General features: G+C 37.4%; 1 protein-coding gene across 1 annotated transcript in view; it reads right to left on the bottom strand.

Moving 5' to 3' along the window:
- The window catches only part of LOC121432455 (neuroblastoma-amplified sequence), a 309,448-nt gene that overhangs the window by 277,730 nt on the left and 9,075 nt on the right, over window positions 1–22,643 (bottom strand). The window contains exons 6-9 of the mRNA XM_041630447.1: window positions 19,950–19,993; window positions 8,279–8,412; window positions 5,462–5,595; window positions 4,345–4,443 (exon numbers count right to left, since the gene is read on the bottom strand). Of these exons, the coding sequence (XP_041486381.1) occupies window positions 4,345–4,443; window positions 5,462–5,595; window positions 8,279–8,412; window positions 19,950–19,993 (411 nt within the window). The remainder of the gene's footprint in view (window positions 1–4,344; window positions 4,444–5,461; window positions 5,596–8,278; window positions 8,413–19,949; window positions 19,994–22,643) is intronic.

The raw sequence follows: 22,643 nt of genomic DNA, 5'->3' as shown, positions 1-22,643 counted from the left end.
ATCTCTGACAACCTTTTTCAGGAGTACTTATCAGCTTCTCCCACCCTATATGTCCTTTACTTGTCACTCATGGTCCCCTCTACAGCAGGTTACATATGGTCTAGCAGAGGGTACAGAGGGAAGAACGGAAATGTACTAGTGCGATACATGAGCAGTTCAATCACACCACAGCCAGCACGTTCTAGCCACAGCAGGATTCACTCACAAACTATAATAGGAGCAGTAAAGAAGAGCAGCAAAGCACTGTGCAGACCTGCAGAGTGGGTAAGAAAAATAAATACCATTGTCCACAAAGACAAGTCAATATATAACTGGTGAAATTGGAAATAAAAAAGTAGGAATGTGAGCATTTTACTTCAATCTTAAAATCAAAGAATCAAGTAGTACCTAAGAGTGTCTACCTGTAGAAAGCAAGAATTTGAAGCAAGGGATATTTTAGAACTACTTAACACTTAAAATTATATCTAAACATCATTCATAAAAATAAAACATAAAAGAAAAAACTGTAATGGTAAGTGACATCTTGGGAAGTATTCACCATGTGTCCCACACATCCAGAATTAATATGCAGATTATATAGATTATACAAAATGCCACAACCAAAGTACCTAATAAAATAAGCCCTATGATAAGCATTTCATAGTGAATAAGCGTGACTAGTCAATTAGCATACAAAGAGCTGTTCAACAGCATTAGTAGACAAGGAAATGCAAATTAAAACTAGAATGGAATATGTTTTGTTATTGGGTTCTTGCAGAGCTGAGGATGAACGGAAGACCATACACTTATACCTCTGCACTGCACCTTTTCCATCCCAGAAGTAATTCTTTCATAATAGGTATTCAATGTGATATCAACCAAGAGTACAAATTACCAAGGTTATTTCATGGCTCCCCACAAACTGATGGTAAGGCTTATTGCTGAAGACAACACCTACATAACTCATTAAAAATGGAGCTGGTGCCTGCCTAGAGCCTTCACCCTTTGGATTAGTGCTTTTGGTATTGGCAGGTACTCGACATACTACCAAAAGAGGAAGGTAAATATCAACCCAGCTACAAAGCCCTTGCTCTCCAAGAGTGGGAAACCCCAAATACTACTGTTCTACTGAAAGGACAGAGCAATAAAATGGCTCCTAATGACAATCTGCTATACTCATAGATCTGTGCCTTACTTAGTCATCATCAGAGAAGCTTCTTCCTGCAGCAGATGGAACAAAACCAGAAAACAAGAACCAAACAATGAAGAGAGTGAGAGACCTTGGAATACTCAGCCCTAAACATGATGTGTCCATCAAATCCCTCCCCTCAAGGGTTCAAGGAACCCTTTGAAAAAGGAGGCATAAAGAGTCTAAGAGCAAGAAGGGATGGAGAAAGCCAAGAAAACAAGGCCCTATAAATAAAAGAATAAATGCAAATATGAACTCATAGAGACTGAGGCAGCGTGCCCAGGACCTGCACAGGTCTGCACCAGATAGGGTCCTAGAGCTGAAAGGAGAAGGAACACACACACACACACACACACACACACACCTAAACAGGGATCCATCTCTATCTTACAAATAAAGGAGTTTCCTTTCAGGAAGTCTCACTGGAGAAACAAACCACTCCAAAGGGGAGGCAGAATGCCCAGTAGTAAATGGTCAACACAAAATAAACTCACTGGCATCTTTGGAGGCTCTTTGTCTCAGAGTGTTAAGTCAGGACATTTTTTATTATAAACCTCACAAGTCCTTTGCTTATATATTCTGTCTTTTGGTTTTGTGTTTCTATGGGATTCCCATGTGTACAAACATGTGCCTCTGCATCTAAATGCAGTTCTTGTGCTTTTTCTTTGGCTCTTTTTCTTATTTGGTTGTTTTGTCCTATTTCAATTTGGTTGTCTTTGTTTTATTTATCTTATTATTCCTTAGATGCCTCCCTGTTTTCTAAAAGAAGAGACATAAAGGGTGTGAATTGAGATGGGAAGGAAGATGGTGAGGAATTGGGAGGAATAGGAGGAAGGGAAAATATCAGAACATATTGTATGAAAAATAATCTACTTTCAATAAAAGGGAAAAAACACAGCAACAACTGATGAGGGATTCCCCTCTGTATGCTGTGAATACCATTGGTGAATAAAGAAACTGCCTTGGCCTGTTGATAGGGCAGAACTTAGATGGGCAGGGAAAGCTAAACTGAATGCTGGGAGAAAGGAGGTGGAGTCAGAGAAGCCATGTAGCCCCACCAGACACAGATGCTGGGAACTTTACCCTGTAAGTCATAGCCTCATGGCAACATACAGATTAATAGAAATGGGTTAAATTAAGATATAAGAGTTAGCCAATAAGAAGCTAGAGCTAATTGGCCAAACAGTATTGTAAATAATAGTTTCTAAAAAAATAAAAAAGAAAAAAGAAAAAAAGAAAAAAAAACAGAGAAACAGAAAAAGAAAAAAAAAACAAAAAATAAAACTTCAAAAAGTAAAAAAAAAAATATAGTTTCTGTGTGATTATTTCTGGGCTGACAGCTGGGAACAAACAAGCAGGCCTTATTACAGACAACAAAAAGAAATGAGAAATAACAGAAAGGCTCATATGCTGATGGTAAATTGGTACAACTACTGTGAAAAATGGTGGCATTATCTGATGAACTTGGAGATGTTCCCAATAGTCCAGCCAATCAAATCTTGGTTCTGCATCCTGCAGATACTCATGCACATATGTGCCAAAGTAATATGCAATGTCTGTTAGCACACTACAACTTTACAACTTTTAAAACATCCTGAAAAAAAATCAAATTTTTATCTACAGGAGAATGAAGAAACATGATGCATAGTCAAGATAAAATGAAATTCCCTACTAGTGTTAATAAATGAACTAGAGCAATATAAATCAAACATCAAGTCAGAGAGCAAGACTGCTGTATCTTCTATGTGATTCCATGGATATGAAATGAAAACAAGACAATTAAATATGAGGAAGTGATAACACTGTGAGGAAGGAGAGAGACTAAGAGTTATAACTAACAGTAATGTTTAGTGTTTCCTCTCTGACAAGCCAACGGGATCATGAACGTGGGGGTGTGTGTATGTGAGTGTGTGTCCCTGTGTCTGTGTGTGTGCCTGTGTCTGTGTGTCTATGTGTGTGCATCTATGTATGTGTGCCTGTGTTTGCCTGTGTCTCTGTGTGTGCATGTCTGTGTGCCTGTGTCTGTGTGTGTGCCTGTGTCTGTGTGTCTATGTGTGTGCATCTATGTGTATATGCCTGTGTTTGCCTGTGTGTCTGTATGCCTGTGTCTGCGTGTCTTGTGTGCCTGTGTTTGCCTGTGTGTCTGTGTGTGTGCATCTATGTGTATATGCCTGCGTCTGCCTGTGTGTCTGTATGCCTGTGTCTGTGTGTGTGTGCCTGTATTTGCCTGTATGTCTGTGTGTACGTATCTGTGTGTGTGCATCTATGTATGTGTGCATGTGTCTGTGTGTTTGTGTCTATGTGTGTGTGCCTGTGTCTGTGTGTATGTATCTATGTGTGTGTGTGTATCTGTGTGTTTGTGACTATGTGTGTGTGCCTGTGTCTATGTGTCTGTGTGTGTCTATACTGTGTATATGTGTCTATGTGTCCATGACCAGATGTATGCAAGCTCTTCTACCTTATAAAAATTTTATAAAATCCTGAACAAAAAGCTATAGACTTACCTGTGACTGGCATACAAAACTTGTACACATTCTTGGCCTGACATTCAAGCATAATGACAGAACATTTAAGACTCACTAGTAGACACAAATTAAACTAAAAATTTAGATCTCATGTTTTGTTCATCTGACTAAAAATCTGATACTCTATCCATTTAGAGAACCAGACAGGTAACTTGGCCAACTAACAAAACACATGTCAATTTCAGTCTCCAGTTACAAAGAGGAAACATCACCAACAGTAGAAACATTCATGGTTTCAAGTAAACCCCAGTGGGGATGGTGGGTAAATAAAGAAGCAGAGTAACGGTGAAGAAGAGGGCAGACGTACTGAGAGATACAACGCAAGCAACAAGTTAACCTGACTCTGTAAGTGGACAGGTGATGTCCACTGAGACCCTTTCGTAGGAAAGCACTGCAGACGCGGTCCTTCCTTAGTCCTCCAAATAGTGACAGGTATTGCATACAGAAAAGAGAGAGAAGGTCTAGAAGGCTAATAGAACAGGACAAACTTCTCAATGAAATTTCCAGTGTCTGGCCCAGAGGCAGAAGGACCAGAATATAAATACAATGTCATAGATACTAAATGTAATTATACACAAGTACAGACTGAAGACACCAAGATTTATTATGCACCTAATAGTCCAGTAAATAAGAGAACAGAGGGCTGCTTACCTATGACCAGGGTGGTAAACAGCAGTATTTATCCCATGAGGATAATGACCACTGAAGCTGAAACTGTGACTCTCTTGGTAGCTCTGATTTGTTCCAACACTAAGTTAAAGAAAGCAAAACAGAAATAAGTAACATTAAACCACCACGGACACCAGTAGATACTGTAGCAGCTAGGCTTTAGGGACAGACAACACCAGCCATTATTGAAGACATAAAACAACCAAACACACTACAGTGGGAAGATGACTGATACAATCATATTGTTTAAAAGTCTGAAAGTTTCATATAAAAATAAACTACATGACCCTATGACCCAGCAATCCCATTGGAAGATAATGGCCCAGGAAGAATAAAAATGGTTATCCATAAAGACTTATGCACGAATGGCCATCATACAATCTGTGTCATGATCCAATGGTCAAGAATGGTCCAGTTTGCCACAGCCCCAAACTGAAAAGTCTATCTAAAAAGGAATGAATAAACAAACCATGAGATACTTGTGTATATAAATGTAAATATATTTGTATAATTCATGAAAGATGAATCAGTGGTTAAAAGGGAATAAAGTAACGATATACCAAAATAAATGAATTTCAAAATATGCTGAATGAATGAGATTTCTGCAAATATTATATATATATATGATTCCATTGATGTGAACTGTCTCAATAAGCAAAGCTAATTTATGATTAAAAATAAAGTCTTTGAAAATAGTAGTTGTCATGGGTAGATGTGGAAAAGGGAGGGAGGAGGGAGCTCTCTCGTATGGTGACAATGTTCTATTTCTTGACAGTGGTCTGAATGGTACAAATCAGTGCACTAATCAAACTCACAGAGAGCTACAATTAAGACATGTGCATACCACTGTCTGCAAAGTGCATCTCTGAAAAAACTATGATAACATAATGAACTCTTAATAATATGCATTCTCAAGCATTTGATGCTTCTAATGCACTATGAAATACAAGAAATAAATGTATGAGTATTCACTATACAAGTCTTTAGAAGTGACTAATGTATTTGCAATTTTTCATAGTTTGACAAAAAAAATATCAATATCAGACACTAGCTCAGAAGAATAAACATCACATCAAAATGATGTCCAATGCATTTTTACCTGACAAGGTAACTTCTAAGTTCTCCTCGGTAATTGATGACCAAGAGCTCTGCAGACCACTGTGCACTTGCTTTGTATTCTAAAAATACCAATCCAGCTATGGCATAGCTCAAGTCACCAGGAAAAAGAGATGCCTGAAATAGGAAATTAAGTTATTATAGAGGTAGCAGAAAAATAGCACATAACTAGACAATATCCCAGACACTGGCTATGAAACCAAGTTTAGACCACAGCAGGCTCCTTGAAATGCTCAGCCAAATAAGCACATTCCTATTAAAATTCCCTATAAAATCAAGAAGGGGGGGGAAAGCAGGAGATGCCACCATTCAGCCTCTTCCCAGACATAAGCTGTCAAGTATTAATCTCCACTGCAACAGTCTATGCTAAAAAGACTTCAGGCACTTTCCACATGCCTACTCAACAATTCAGAGGGGAGAATGCACACTCAATGTCAGCCTTTCCATCAAGCACCTATCTAACCATGTTGATGGAGATCTGAAAGTCTAAGCACATTTGGAGGCATACATAACAGTATCTACCTAGAACGTGATCAGAATGCTCCATCTTGGCAAGACTATTTTAGGCTAAAGCAACTAAAAATCAATGGACAGACAAGGCCCTCTATTCTTCCATTACTTAAAAATGAGGCACAAATTTCTTTTGGTGATAGTGTCCCTCTGAAGTAGGCAGAGAAAAAAGAGGCACATCTAAATAAGCATGTGAGTCTTTTAAAGATTAGTCAGTCCTTCATGTATCTCCACATCATTTCCCACAGCGCAACAACCCGATCAACCCACACTCCATTGCCCTTGTAAAGCCACATCTCCACAGTTTACAGGATATAAGCTCCTGGCTCAAACTGTTTCTTTAGGTTTTTCACTTTTCTATCAAGCCCCATGCATTCAGAAATACAGGTACCAAATAAACATTTTATTATGCTAATCTATCTCTTTTAAAAATTAATTTGCAGGCCCACAGAAATTAATTCAAGAAAATGGAGAAAAAAAGTTTTGTTCCAACATTTCAAAGAATTCTTCATGATCTAGAACTGTTCAACAAACACCCACAAAGGCCTAATCCAGACACAGAGTCTACAAATATGAATATCAAAGCCCTTGCCAAATTTCACACTTAGTACCAAAGCAAAAAATGCAAACACCTCACAACATTTAAAAATGATTACATGCTAAAATGATCATGTGTTGGATGTACTGTAATTAAATAAAACACAATCTCCATAAATTTTACACATCCCCATGACAACCACTTGAAAAGGTAAAATTACCCTTGACCGCATAGATAGCGCTCATTACAGTCCCACTGGACAGCATTTGCCTGTTAAATGGTAATTTGAACCTTAGTTAGGTTTTGTGGAACTTCTATAATCTGAGCTCTGTTCAGTCTTTCCATGTTTCCACTTGTTATTTCTTAGGAAAATCATTCCCTATCATTGGCTCTCAACATTAACTTCCTAAGTCAGTCCATTGCTTTTTCTCTACTCTCCCTTTTAAGGTAACAAAGTCCAGCTGCTCTAGATGTTGACTCAGTTGCAACAACTCACGGGTTTCTTCCCTCACAATAGCCTATCAACAATCCATACCATGATAAAAGAGAAACTGAGATGTCCTAAATGAAACGATGAGGGCCAGAGATGGAGGAAGCAGTGCCTGAGGCCCACACACTGTTCATGCTCCCACTGTGACTTAAACCCCATCAGGATCAACCACCAGGCCCACACACAATGTAGCTTGACTGTTCAAGTCCATAAACAAGGACTGCTTCTCCTTACAGATGGTCCTCACATCCTAAGCTTCCCTGCTTCACATTATGATGGAGGAAGGTCATTGGTTAATTAATAAAGAAACTGCTTGGCCTGATAGGTTAGAACATAGGTGGGTGGAGTAAACAGAACAGAATGCTGGGAGGAAGAGGAAGTGAGGTAGACGCCTCCTCTCCTCTCTGGGCAGACGCGATGAAGCAAGCCACCAGGTCAGACATGCTGAATCTTTCCCAGTAAGACTGGTGCTACACAGATTATTAGAGATGGGTTAAACAAGATATGAGAGCCAAGAAGAGGCTAGAAACTAATGGGCCAAGCAAAGTTTAAATGAATATAATTTGTGTGTTGTTATTTTGGGGCATAAGCTAGCCAGTCGGCTGGGAGCTGGGTGGCAGGAACGCAGCCCACAGCTCCTTCAACGACATTATCCCATCCCTCCTTTCTATAGCAATGTAGATCCACTGAAACCATGCTTCCATTCTCCTGAGACTACCACACAACCCTTCACTCTGAGTCCAGGAGACAGTTTCTAACTGGAGCCTTGCTCCTGAAAGACAGGAGAAATTTTCCCTGGACCTGATCCTTTGCTCCTTTGCTAGTCTCTACCTCATTGACTGAAAAAAAAAAAAAAAAAAAAAAAAAAAACCTTTTAAATTCAGACATCCCCTAATCTTAAGAGTTTAAGCATTTCTGAGCCGGGCAGTGGTGGTGCACACCTTTAATCCCAGCACTCAGAAGGCAGAGGCAGGCAGAGCTCCAGGACAGGCTCCAAAGAAACCCTGTCTTAAAAAACAAAAACCAAAGACTTTAATCATTTCTGTTCAGTTCTTGTTGTAAAATGGCTTATGCCTACAAGGTGCATTAACAAATACAAAGAATAAAAACCACATAAGTACAATTATTAACTAGATGCTAATATTTTAAGATCATAGCTTATTATTCTCATTTATACTTGTATTTCGCCTCTCTTCACACTCATCCACTGCAACTTATACAGAGAAGAAACATGTGGCGGGTGATTTGAAATGTACACACACCGGGGAAATGACGAAGAGCTCACTTCCCATGAGGTCAAACACCCTTACAGTCCCGGTACTTTCAGCATAAGCCAGGAGCGTGCAGTCATAACTCCATGCTACCCGTCTCCACTGGGGCTTCGGGTCCTTTGGAACTAGAGCAAAAAGAAAGGAGGCATTTTAAACAATACATAATAAAGAGAGAAAATAGTTTAAATGACTGTAGTTAGCATAAATAATCGGTAAGTACCTCATCTCCTAAAGTGATCTAATGCTCAGTCAAAACAATAGTTCCCAGAAACCTACTTCAGGGCACAAACCATGGCAAACTTTGGCTCCGTTACTTCATAAGCAAAGCAGCTTACTGATGCCAGAGCTCTAATAATTGCTGAACATGCCCTAGACTAGTAAGGGCTCAAGAATAAGCTACTCCAAATACTGATGAAATTGAGAGTAATCAAAAGCCCAGAGCACAAGTTATTAAACTGTGCTGCTGTAATGGGGTGGCAAACCTAACTGTGGGAGTCAAGAAAAATGTGAGGATGATAAAAATATTTTGGGCACACAATGACCAAAAATTGAATCAAAATCAAACACACAATAAATTTGAAGTGTCCCTGGCAGTGTTCACCCATACTGCACTCCCTAGCTGTACAGCACACTCGCCTTGGATATGCACGACATGTCAGACCATGCAACACCAAGGAAGACAGCCTGAAATACTCACTAGGACTCAAAAATGACAGCATACAATGAACTAGTCTCTTTACTATACACACAAAATTGCCTGCTCTTATAGAAAAACATTTTTACAGAAAACAAAGACTTCTAATACTTTCCTATTATTTCTCAGGATGTATCAAATATTTGGACTGTACTGTGTTTGAATGTTTGGTTTTAAAATTGTTAGTTGAGTTGACAGTTTAGAAACTTCAAAGAATTTTGGTTTAGAATTAGGGCACAATTTTAAATGGTATTAAACATACTTCTGTCATTTGGTACTATGTATTTTTGCGAAGCATATTCTCAGCATTGATGACTACAAAATCAAAATGTCAGCCAAACTCTGAAAAACACTAAAGATGTTTGACATTGTGCAGTACCACATAAGCAAGTACATGTATCTCATTAGTATGAAGGTTTGTTTTCCTCTTTAATAAAAGATAAAATTATATATTTACATATATACATACACATACCAAAATATTTATAAATACATTTTGTATGGTTTATTTTCAATAAATATTTTATTTGTAGATCTAGTTTCTATATCTATATACCTGGGGACAATAAATTTCACAGACAAATTAGAGTCATAAGTAAAAAAAAATTTAAGCAGCATTAGCCTAGAGTTAGTAAAATCAGTAATTATTCCAAGCCACTGAGTTCAGCTCCTCTAAAAATCCACAACATTAAAAGTACAACCGAGAGTTTTTAAGTAAAGGCAGTGTATATTATCAGAAGATACAATCTAAGAAATAAATATGAAAATAAATTATATATACATATATGTATATATAAAAAGGCAGATAAATTAAGGGCTATTTCTAATCATAAAGTTTTAAAATTTTGATAATAAATATCTTAATAGTCGTAATAAAAACCATATGCAAATTGATTTTAAAATTACAAATAAATCTTCCTTATGACTCTGAAGTCTCATTCCTGATTATTTTCAAAGCAAATGAGATCTATGAGATAACTACGCTCCCATGTTGTTACTTCATTATTTATAACAGACAAGGAACAGAAAGTATATTTATCAAGTGATGATAGATAAGTAAAATCAGATATATACATGTGTTTAATGGAATACTTTTCAGCCATAAAAGAATACAGTCCCATCATTTGCATCAACATGGAGAAACTGACAATCTTTATGTTAAATGAGATGAGCAGGCACAGACAATACTGTACAATCTCATTCATACATGAAATCTTAAAAAGTTGATCTCACAAAATCTGAGCACACAAAAGTGGCTCCAGAGAGAGGACGGTGGAGAGGGTGAGATGCAGACATGCTGATTGATGGGTACTAAGTTACAAATGCGGCCTCTGATTCGTCCCTGCAGCCAGGTCTCATCTCCTCTTGCTCTGACTCTTACCTACTTGTACCTACTCTTCACACGTGTGTCTCTCTTCTCTTTCCACCTTGACATTTTCCAAAGGTAACTTTTCAAATAGGAAGATAAACAGATCACATCTTCCTGTTGTCCTAAAATCCCTGATGGCTCTGCTTCCAACAACACAAGCACTGACTTCTCAATATACACAGACGATCCTTCACAAAAGAGCCCATCATGGTATTCTAGCTTCCCCTCCATCGCATCCCCCCTCATACTCCCAACACCAGCCTCACCCCCTGGGAAATAAACAAACCTGTGCCCTCCACACACTTCACTACCTCTGCTAGATGGTCCCTTTCCAGCTGCATCTCTCCTTCCTTGACTCTTCAATACAGACAGTGGTCTCTGTGCACCAAATATGCTGAGCACAAACCCTTCTGAAGTATTTAACACATCATATCATGTTGCTTACATAATTGAATGTCCCATGGATCTCTGATGTCCTTAAAATTGAAGAAACTGTCCTATTTGGAGTTACCATCTCAGGATTTCCCTCCTTTGCTAAACATGTCTGTAAACCCCCGAACAGACACTCAGACATTTGTCTGTGAGCTCATTCTAAACACCATCACGCTGACAAGGCAGCCACCCACCCTTCATCCTACATGGTTTCCATCAGCATATTTGGTCACACAACACAAAATGACTAGAGCATAAGCTAATGAACAGGTGAGGCTGGTGTCGGAGGCGCTAAAGCAGGAAACCTGCCCAAAAGTGCATTCTAGGGGAGCATGCACAACAGACTGAGACCTGGCTAAAGAAATCAACCAACTAATTAAGAAATGGGACACTATCAACACAATATATTGAAGAAAACGAAATAAATTGCATGATCCTACTCCATTATCTAAAAAGCCAATTCATGTGTACACAAGATTATAGAAGGGTTATTTCAAGTTATTAATTTCAATATATAAGAAGAGAGCAAATTAAAATGAAAAGTATTATTACCTTTTTCTACTTTCCTGTATTATTCATTACAACTATGTTATCACATTTATTATTAAAATGAATCAAATAATAAGTTTCAAGCTGGACTGTACATCACAAATGGAAGAGATAGAAAAACAAAGTAGACAGACTTAATCCTAACCAAATCAATAACTGTATTAAATATAAATATTCTAAACATTCCAATTAAATGACGTAACTACTTAGAGCATAAAAAAGGTAAAATCCAATCAAATGCTGCCTATCAGGCACATATACTAAATAAGAATAGACAGCTACTTTATTAAATAAAAGCACACAGAGGATGGTGAGCTCCAGGCCATCTAGGTTAAGTAGCAATCCCTGCCTCACATAAATAGCAAATATAATTAAATAATGATGGTTTGAAATTAATTATCTAAATTTCCATCTTCTACCTAGCAAAATGAAAGCAACTTAAAATCTGCATGCAAAGGAAAAAAGATAAAGCCAAAAGTCAAAGAAAATAAACAACAACAACAAAAAAGAAACCAACAACCAAATTTTTATGACTGAGGAACATTAGTAAACTGACGAAAATCTGGCTTGAATGAAGAGAAAGAGAAGATGATGTAAGCTACAAATATTAGAAACAACAAAAGTAGTATCAGTACAGATTCCAGTGGATAGTAAAGTGATAACAGAAAACATAAAACAGAGAATGTTAGAATGTTATAAACTACTTTATAGCTATGAATTGTATGAAAAATTTCATGCAAAAGTCAAAATTTTTAACATCTGTTTTTAAAACTGAATCAAATCCTGCTTATAAAAAAGTCAACTTTTTTCATAAATTCTATAAAACATTTAAGGAAAAAAACAATTCAGATTCCATGCAAACTCTTCAGAAAATAAAAAAGCAACAACACCCACTCCAATTTTAAGACCATCACTAACAAAGTATAAAACCAGGATGTGAAAACAAGTACACACCTATATTCCTCATGAATATAGGTGCAGTATTTTGATGAATGTATCTGCATAAAGGTCTAATAATGATCTTGATCTAAAGGTAATCAAATATGATACTGAGTCGCTTGCTACTCAGAGATCAAGTTTATCGAAATGCTTAGGGTTCTGTTGATAATTAGAATACCTGTGTCCAAATACCTACAGCTAGCATGAAAACTGGGTTGAAAAGACAACCTGAGAAAGTCTGTCTAAAACGTCAGCCTTAAAAAATGTTCATGGCCATCAACAAGCAAGTATCCCAGATTTCATTACAGTTTACTTGTGTAGAATATATTGTGCTACATTATTAGAGAAAAACTCCTAAAAATCAGATGGATTTTTTTTAAATATTTATTTATTATGTATACAATATTCTGTCTGTGCATATGTCTGCAGGCCAGAAGAGGGCGCCAGACCTCATTACAGATGGTTGTGAGCCACCATGTGGTTGCCGGGAATTGAACTCAGGGCCTTTGGAAGGGCAGGCAATGCTCTTAACCGCTGAGCCATCTCTCCAGGCCCCAATCAGATGGATTTTAATGTCTATTTTTGTTCATCCTTGGTTGCTACTAAGAATGTATACTATGCTTTCAATAATAAAAAAATTCACTAAAAATACAAAAATAAAGAAAGAGAGAGCAAAGGGATGTTGGATAACCTGAGACACTGGACTCACACTTTAAAAACTGAGTAGTTTGTTTCAAAGTCTGGGCATTTCAAATAGTTTATATTCCTGATATTTTTCATGTAGACACATATTTAAAGAAACCGTGCTTGCACAGCATCTAACAGTAAGCTGAGGAGGCTTCAAAAAGTAAGTGGCAACCAGGAGCCATCAGCCTGCCCAGCCTGCATCAATAGGCCAATACGCTCTCTCGGTGTTCCTGCAGTAGGCAAGAGGACAAAAACTCAACACCACAGCTCTTCAAAAGTCTAATCCCATCTGCCATTTTAAGGCAGAAGAAGAAGACTGAATTGCCATCAATGGTCTGGTGAACAGAGTCAAACAACTTCCAGCCCAGATTTCAATCATTCTCAAATGGCCTATCTTTTATAAAACAATAATTGAAAAATATCAAAGTGGAACCAAATAACTCCTATTTCAGTTTGCAGACTCTGCAATATGCAGTCTCAAAAATGCATTAACGACAATCTGGCCCCTCTTCTCCAGGCACACACATGAAATATCATTTGGCATATGGGAGTGATTCCCATAAAGATGAGTCAAATAATAAGCAAATGATCATTGCCTTGCATTATATGAAATGGAGAGAAGCTATTAATGCAACATTAAGGTCATAAATTCTGACATTCAGAAGCCCACAAAATAAACCATTAGTTCTCACCACATTATCTCATCTAGGCTGCCACATTAACTGTACGCACTAAAAAACTCTAACAAATACACTATGTACAAAATACAGAACAGTTGAAGCTTCCTATTTTCATGTTAACTTGTGGCATCTTAGTTTACCTGCTGGCTAAGAGCAGGTTCCTAATGCAAACACTCAAAGGGGCCCTCCCTGTGTATCAGGATCACGCCAACACTGAGTGAGCATGCTCAGAAGAGGCCTGTCTCAGACTCCCTAAGTCTTCCACCAGCAAGAAAACTACACTGGCAAATAGGCGATTGAACATCCCACATGACTCTTCTGTAGACTTCTTGACCCCATGCAGATCTGACCTAATCTAGCAACTATCAACGAGAGAAGTACATGAAGTTAATTCAGGATATACCTGAGTTCCAAGTTGACAGTCAACATTTAAACACTGCTTCTCATTATCTTGAAAAAGTTACTCCACAGAAAGACCTTACCAATGCGCAAGGTCCTAATGTGGTTTGTATATACACTAAATAAAGAGAAATACAAAGCCTGACTGATGCTATTCAAAAATGTACATATATACTATAGTATACAAAATATAAAATAAATATACATTTACTGATGTGAGATGACCTTCTGTCTATGTGTTGCTTTTACTGGTCAATGAATGAAGCTGCTTTGGCAGAATATAGCCAGGCTGGAATGGCTATAGAGAGAGAGCAGGTGGAGTCAAGGAGATGCCATGTAGCTGCCAAAGGAGGCAGATACCATGTAGCTGCCCAAGAAACAAGAGGTAACAAACCACAAGCTTCATTGTAAAATATAAAATAATAGAAATGGATTAATTTAAGATGTAAGAGTTAGCCAGGAAGGTGCCTAAGTCATTTGCCAAGCAGTGTTATAATTAATATAGTTTCTGTGTAATTATTCGGGTCTGGGCACTGGGAAACTAAAGAGCAGTCTCCTACAATTTACTCTCAAAAGTTTCCAAAATTAGCCAAGAACAGACAAATACATACTCATTCATAAAAAATAATTTTATAGCCCCCACAATTTAACAGAGACAAAAAAAATCTATGTGACTACCATGTGTAACTGGAAATGTATGTAACTGTCATGTGTGTCAATCCTGTGTGGGAAAGCATGCTAGACTCTAGAAATGTATGTAACTACCAAGTATGGGGAGCACTAGAAATCTTTTTTTAAGCTGAGTAACAGAGGAACCCTGCCTTCAGAGACTTTACAATCTGTTACAGTTTGATTGAGAAATATTCTCCACAAACTCGTGTACTTGAACATTTGGTCCCCAGGCAATGGTACTATTGGAAAATCTGTAGATGTTTTGTAAGTGAGTCATCTAATGGAAGTGTACCAGTGAAGGGTGGGCCTTGAGCTCTTACAACCCCACCTTGCCTGCACTCTCCTCTCTCTGCTTCCTGACTACTTAGCTAATGGAATGAGTGGTCACACACTCCCACCTCCACAACGAACTGTAAAACCTGAGCCACCTAGAATAAATGCTTTCTTCCTTAAGTTCTTTTGGTCAAATATTCTCATTATAGCAATTAGAAGTAACACATAATCTAAGTTGGAAAAGAAAAATCAGGACAAGGGTCGCTACAGGCAGACGAGTATCAGAGTCGCAAACTGGTGAGGAGGGGAGTAGAGGAAAGGTCTGCAGAAGGAGCTGCACTTGACCTTACAAGGGCAGGCTAATGAACCAATGCAGTGTAACAGCAGCAGCTGGGTGGCAGAAGGAACTGTATCAAGGGAAGAGGGCACAGAGGGGCTGAGAAAACTGCTCACAACTGTTCACTACAACACAGAACACCTGGCCAAAAAAAAAAAAACTGTCACAGGATGGTGTGCTGGCTCGATTTAACATCAACAACTCAAACTAAAAGTAAACCTTAATTATGAAAATGCTTCCATGAGATCAGGCTGCAGGCAAGCCTTTAAAGTATTTTCTTAATTAATCAAAGAGAAGGGCCCAGCCCATTGGAGGTGGTGCCATTCCTGGGCAGGTGGCCATGGGTGGGTCTATAATAAAGTAACTTGAGCATGCCGTGGGGAACCTGTAAGCAACACCCCTCTATGACCTCTCCATCAGCTCCTGCCTCCAGGTTCCTGGTCTGTTTGAGTTCCTGTCCTGACTTACTTTGATGGTAAACAATGATATGGAAGTGTAAGCCTAATAAACACATTCCACTCCACACTGCTTTGGTCACAGAGTTATCACAGCAATAGAATCCCTGACTAAGATAGATGGGTAGGCTAAGAATGACCTTGAGTAACAAAATAAAAACCATGTTCCACAGTTAGAATCAATCAACTGAGAATTTTTAGGTATAATCATAGTACCTAGTAGTTACTCTTTAGCACTTCCTAAGTAGCGATCATGCACCACTGAGTAAAGGTTATACATGTTAATTCAAACTTTCTCTATTAGCTGGGCGGTGGTGGCGCAAGCCTTTAATCTCAGCACTTGGGAGGCAGAGGCAGGCGGATCTCTGTGAGTTCGAGACCAGCCTGGTCTACAAGAGCTAGTTCCAGGAGGACAGGCTCCAAAACCACAGAGAAACCCTGTCTCAAAAAAACAAAAAAAAAAAACACAAAATTTCTCTATTATTTAAAAATTATGTGCATATTACAGATTGCAGCATAAATAATAAAAACCCAGGGACAGATATTGGGGTTCAAGCTGAAGATCAGAAAAGCAAAGTAGCCAAGTCACTAGAGAGCTCTTACCTCTATGAAATCTTCACTGAAAAAGGCAGTGAGTTCCTGTCTCATCTCACTTTATATTCCTCTCTAGTGCTGGGATTAAAGGCATGCACCACCACCACCTGACCTCTATGGCTAACTGGTGTGGCTGCTGGGACTAAAGGTGTGTGCCGCCACTGCATGGCCTGTATGGCTGACTAGTACGGCTAGCTTTGCACTCTGATCTTCAGGCAAACATTATTTGATATATCATAAACAAAATATCACTATATTTCCCCTCTTTTGTTTAATATAAAAAGGTTATAACTAATATAAGAAAAACTATATACAATAAGTACATTAACTATATACAACATATACAGGCAATAAGTGCATCAACAATGTTTAGTCCATTTGCATTTGACAAACTCAAAGAAAATACTCCATTCTCTATCCTATCTTGGTGAGTTATCATTCTCCATTTCCCAGATATCTTTTTAACAACAAATACAGAAGAATTCCAACGACTGGTTAATTCTTCAATATGCTGAACATTTAATTGTTCCTGCTATAATAAAGTCTGCAGTTTTTCTATTGTTAAAAGCCATTATGCAACCCATACAGGTTTGTCTGTCAACCATTTAAAAGGTAGGACTGTTGGTGCCTTTGGAATATTAGCAGCTCTTGTGCCCTGTTCTTATACAACCTCAATGGTCAGCGACTATTCTTTATAATACCTTCTAATATTTTTCCCAGAAACATGTTAATTTACGGTTTGTTTCTAAGACTGGGGAAATATTAATATGAGTATTCTATTACTGTAACAAATCACATCCCCAAAAATTCATTGCTATGATAGCCACATGTGGCTTTAATTTTCCTCTCTGTCCTTCCGGGTCTATATATTTGACCAAATTCGTGCTCTGTTTTACCTGAGATAAAGTTTCAGTCTCTAAAAGCTGAATATTTACCTCCTGAAGAGGCCAATTTGGATGCCAAGATTTTGGTGAAATTATTGCTACATCACACCTATGTCTACCAGACAATAATGTCATTTATTTGTATTTTTAATTCTGGTCTTTGTCCATTTATAGAAGTTTGCCAAAATCCTCGCTTTATGGTTTACCCTAAATTTTTTTGTTGTCTCTTCTATAGCTGTTCTATTATCCAGAACAGTATGGTTTCTTAAAATAGGCATTAGGCTCTTCAATTAATCCGGGAAGGAGTTTCTTCTAGATGGCAGTAAATGGCTAAACTGGATTTGGCATAGAGGCCTGCAAAAGGCCCGCCTTCACAGAGTTTCCTGATGGCAAAGTGTTACCCTGAAAATCTCTTGTTGATCTATACTTTAATGCCTGCCTTTGCTATACCTTCTGCATAATCCAGAAGGAAAGGGCATTTTGTTTTGATTAGAATAAACATTGTTTCTAAGAATGCCTTGTTTACAATCACTTTTAAGGTGACCTTGTTTGCTACAATTATAACACTTGACATTTTTATTTTACCTTAAACCTCTGGAAATCACCTTTCCTATCCATGAATCATCATGGTCATGAGAGTCATTATTGATTGTCTCTTGGATCCATTCCTCTAAGGGTGCTGATCTTGACTATAAGACCTAATTATCCTTCTGCATTGAGAATTAACATTTTTAAAAGCCAAAGATTCAATTATTATTTGTCTAAGCTCTGAATTTTGTATCATTCTATTTACTCCTGAAGTCAATCTTTGTAAGAAATCCATAAAGGCTTTCTTTGGGCCCTGTATAACTTTAGTAAATGACTTAGTTTCCTTTCCTACTTCTCCAATTCTGTCCCAAGCATTCAAAGCTGCTATACAGCATAAAGCCAGGATGCAGTCATCATATAAAGATTGCCTTTCTACAATAGCATAATTTCCTTCTCCAAGAAGTTGATCTTGGAAGATTTCCCTACGTCTAGCTTTACTCCATTGTTCAACTGTCTTAGCCTCTTCTCTGAACCAGGTACTCCATTGTAAATGTGGATCAGGCTCTAAAGCAGCTTTAACCAAGTCTATCCAGCCTTTAGGAATACTTCTATTACAAACTGACCTTGAGTTTAACATTTGCTTCACAAAAGGTGAATGCTTGCCATTTGAGACTATTACTTCCTTGAATCTCCTTAAATCCAACATTTCCAAAGGAGTCCATTTAACTCTTGCATAACCTTGGGTATATCTATCATTTGGCAGATGTTCCTGTAAGGTTACTAGATTGTTTAAAAACCTTAGGCTGTTTATCTCTAACCTTATAGTGTAATGCTGAAACTGATTCTCCATTAAATTCCTATGTCTAAATTTGAATATCTCTGTGATCTGTTTTATTAAGTTTTTCTAAGGCCTTTATCTTGGCAGTCAAACCAAACAACTTTTTAAGAGATAAACGAATAAATTATCAAAACAACAAGGATTATCAAAATGACAATTAACAGTATATCAATCCCAGTTGAGTATCCCTTCATTTAGTTGTTTCATTTTTAATTTATGAATTACATAATCATATAGAGACAGATTTTCTCTATTGTAACTGTGTTCCCCATTTTTTAACATGGGAAACAAACTCTCCCTTTTAACTAATTCCTCTCTTAAGAATTCCCAATTTTCTCACTGCATAGAAGAGTAAAAGTCTGATTAGATTTCAAGGCAGCTACCTAATTTGGCAGCAGTGCAAGAAGGGGGTTCAAGGAAAGTCCACCATGAGATGGTAAGGAAAAACAAGGCGGTAAAGCAGTGACTCCAGTCACATGTAGCTCTAGCCTATGCAGGTGGCTGCAAAGCTACAGACAAATGGCTTTTTTTATAAATTTGTACCCCAAACGTTGGGCATTAGATGTAGCATGACTAATAAAAACCCAGAAACAGATATTGGAGTTCAAGTTGAAGATCAGAAAAGCAAAGTAGCCAAGCCTCTAAAGAGCTCTTACCTCTATGAAACCTTCAGACTGAAAAAGACGAGTTCCTATCTCATCCTGCCTTATATTCCTCTCTAGTGCTGGGATTAAAGGCATGACCAGTACTTCCCAGCCTCTATGACTAACTAATGTAGCTGCTGGAATTAAAGATGTTTGTCACCACTGCCTAAACTATATGGCTGACTAGTGTGGCTAGCTTTGCACTCTAATCTTCAGAAACTTTGTTAGATCATAAACAAAATATCTCTAGAACAGAAAACACAAATGAGGCCAGAATGTGTTAGCTTTCTGTCAATAAAACAAAATATCTAATATTGAACTTAGAAGAATTAGTAAGAAAGATCAAATTCCAAACATTTTTATTAGTTTTTATCTGAACAACTTTAAAATTATAACTAAGTATTTATCCCTGTACTACAAAAGACTACAGTACTTACAAATACTTTAAAAAAAAATGGACTTGAATATTTTAAAACACAATTTAAGTTCAAAGTCCTAAAAAGTATATATGTTAAATCAAAACATTTAAAGATTAAAGAATAATTAAAATTTTTTAAATAAGTTTAATAAAGTCATGATAATATCTTACTAGTAAGTACTTTGGGAATATCTATTCAAACTTTACAGAAACATTGTAAATCATTACAAAATTTAAATTTTCATATTTCAATATTTTGGAAACTCTTACCTTGACATTTCCCAATAATTGATGTAAAATCATCTTTTGCAGACCTACAAATGAAAAATAAAAACAATAGTTTTACCATAATAAACTGATATGTAAGTCTACGAAACACTGTGATCTAGACAACACCTGTACATAATAGTAGGTAATCCCTCTGTCACAAAGACAGGTGGTTTAGTGTCCCAAACTGGATTCTTTCATTAGCAATCTTCTTATTACGGAAATGGGGCTAGAAGAGGAATACTATGATATAGCAGAAGTGGGCTTAAGCATGATCTTATGATACAGTAGGAGTCTGCACCACCGGCTCAAAAGATGTGATTCAATAAATCTAGGATGGGACCCAAGTAAGATTATAGACTAAAGCTCCACACACTGTATCAGTTAAGAACCACTGATATTTAGCATATTACAAAGCCTGATCACAAATCAGTAACTTAATAAATCACATAACCTAAATATGTTATAATACATAAAGCAGTGACCTGTTTACAATCTATAATCCTGAAATATAGAATGTAGTAGCATAATTAGTACAAACTATGTTCAAAACAAAAACTGGTGAACTTTTAAGAACATAATTTTAAAATAATTACCTAAAACTTTAATATCTATAGAACTTGACTAACCAATTTCACTTCTATGAAGTTATTCCCAGGAAGTAATTACAGATTTATATAGTTATCAAGGAAACTAAGGTAATCCAATTTATAAAGAAGAAAAACATACCAAGTATGGGAGATTAATTAAATTTTGCTGTGCACATCCAATGAAATATTATTCAATTACTATACCTGACATAGAACAATTTCATAATAAATTGATTTCAAGTGTTACCAAGGAAAAAAGTGATATAAATTTTAAAGTGTAAATTAAATGTATAAATCACAAGAGTAATTCACAAGTTGACATCAAGAAGAATAAACAATATTATCCACTAATGATACACACACATACACACAGACAGAAAGACAAGTTTCAAACAACATATATCAAAATATTAATAGTAAACAAGTTGGATAGTCAAAAAGGTAATTACTAATTCTTTCTATTTAACTATATCTTCTATTATTTCTAAACGGACTAACTAAGCACTGTTTTTTAAATAATTTACAAAACTTTTCATATTTTAGCTATTTTTCAAATAATGTTAGCTATGACTACAGACATAAATACAGAAATAAGTATCCAAGACAACACACTTCTTAGCTCCCAAGTGGGACGAGGCAGAGAGAACCGGCTCTGAAATGAAGCTGACCTGATTTCCGGCTCCATCTCAGGGGCTGAGACAAAGGATGAGCATAACCTTCCCTTCAGCCAATGGGATGACAGCGCCTCACACAGCCCAGAGAAAACTGAAGGAGATGTCAGTGAATATAGAATCCATCCTACACGTGACAGCAAATGAGTGGGAAGAGGAAAGAGGGATGGACCTAACAGCTTTGCTAAAACCATCATACTTTATTCACTTTCATAGAGCAAACTTGAGGTAGGGATATTTACACATTTTCTTCAGTTTCTTCTTGTCTTTGTTGGGGTCTTTCACAACTTCTAACTAGTTCCCATACTAGCAGCAGCCCACAACCATATGGAATTATTACTTCACTATTTGAATAAAGTAAACATCTATTAACCACTCAAAAACTGTAGCTACTGCCAACATGCAAATTAAAGAAGAATTCACACATTGTTATTTTATCCAAAATCAGCCCCTAACACAAGCAAGTTAAGGACAGTATAGTAAGTTAGTGACAGCATTTAACACAATAACACTGGAAAACAACAACCCAAATACTATTGCAGAAAGCAGGGCTACCTCTCAAAAATTAAACTGCTTCGGTGTTTCTTTTCTCAGGAACCATTTCATGTTCACAATTACTCCTATGGCAAATAATGACCCTTAGGTCTTAACACTAGCACCAACTCCCACAGTTGACTTGAATCAAAAAAAAAAAAAAAGAACTACTCCTTAAACACATGCGCGGTGTTGCTACAGTTACCACTGAGCAGGTCTCACATTGTATATGTGGTTTAAATAGGAATTGCCCTGCATAAGCCCACGAGCTTTACCACTTAGTCCCCCCAGCTGGGGGCTGTTTGGGAAAGTTGTGTGACCTTTAGGAGGTGGACATTTGCTGAAGGAAGTGAAGGTTGTGGAGCCCAGCCCTCCTTCCTGTCCTCTCCCTGTCCCTGACCACTCATGTGGTTCGCCCAGCCTGCCTCAGGCTCCTTCCATCATGCCTTCCCCACTACGACAGACTACAGCTCCCAGAAACCAGAATGAACTCCTTGATCCTAAGCTGCTTTAGTTAGGTATTTTATCTCAGCAATGTTTGAAATAATTAAGCCACTTGTGTTCATCACTGTTGTGGATAGAATACACACAGAGAGAAGAGAGAAAGTGACTTTAAAATTCAAAAACAGCCCAACATGGTGGCACACACCTGTAACCCCAGCACTGAGAAGGCAGAGGCAGAGAATTAAAAGTTCTAGGCTAGCTGGGGTCACACAGAGAGATCCCATCTCAAAGAAAAGCTGCAAGACAATCGCTACATACACTGTACTTTGCTGGTTATTCCTCATTTACTAGAAAACACTTCCTTTCAGGTCACTGCCAAGTCCAGACCTGTGCCTATATCCATTCAACACAAAAGCAGCTAAACAGCAACTCTGAACAAAGCTACACCCCATAATCCC

Source organism: Microtus oregoni, unplaced genomic scaffold (genome assembly GCF_018167655.1).
Source record: "Microtus oregoni isolate MIOR12 unplaced genomic scaffold, Mior012 000034F_ref0000314, whole genome shotgun sequence".
NCBI classification, from domain to species: domain Eukaryota; kingdom Metazoa; phylum Chordata; class Mammalia; order Rodentia; family Cricetidae; genus Microtus; species Microtus oregoni.
Note: the sequence above shows the minus strand (reverse complement) of the source record. Positions and strands in the feature narration are given on the sequence as shown.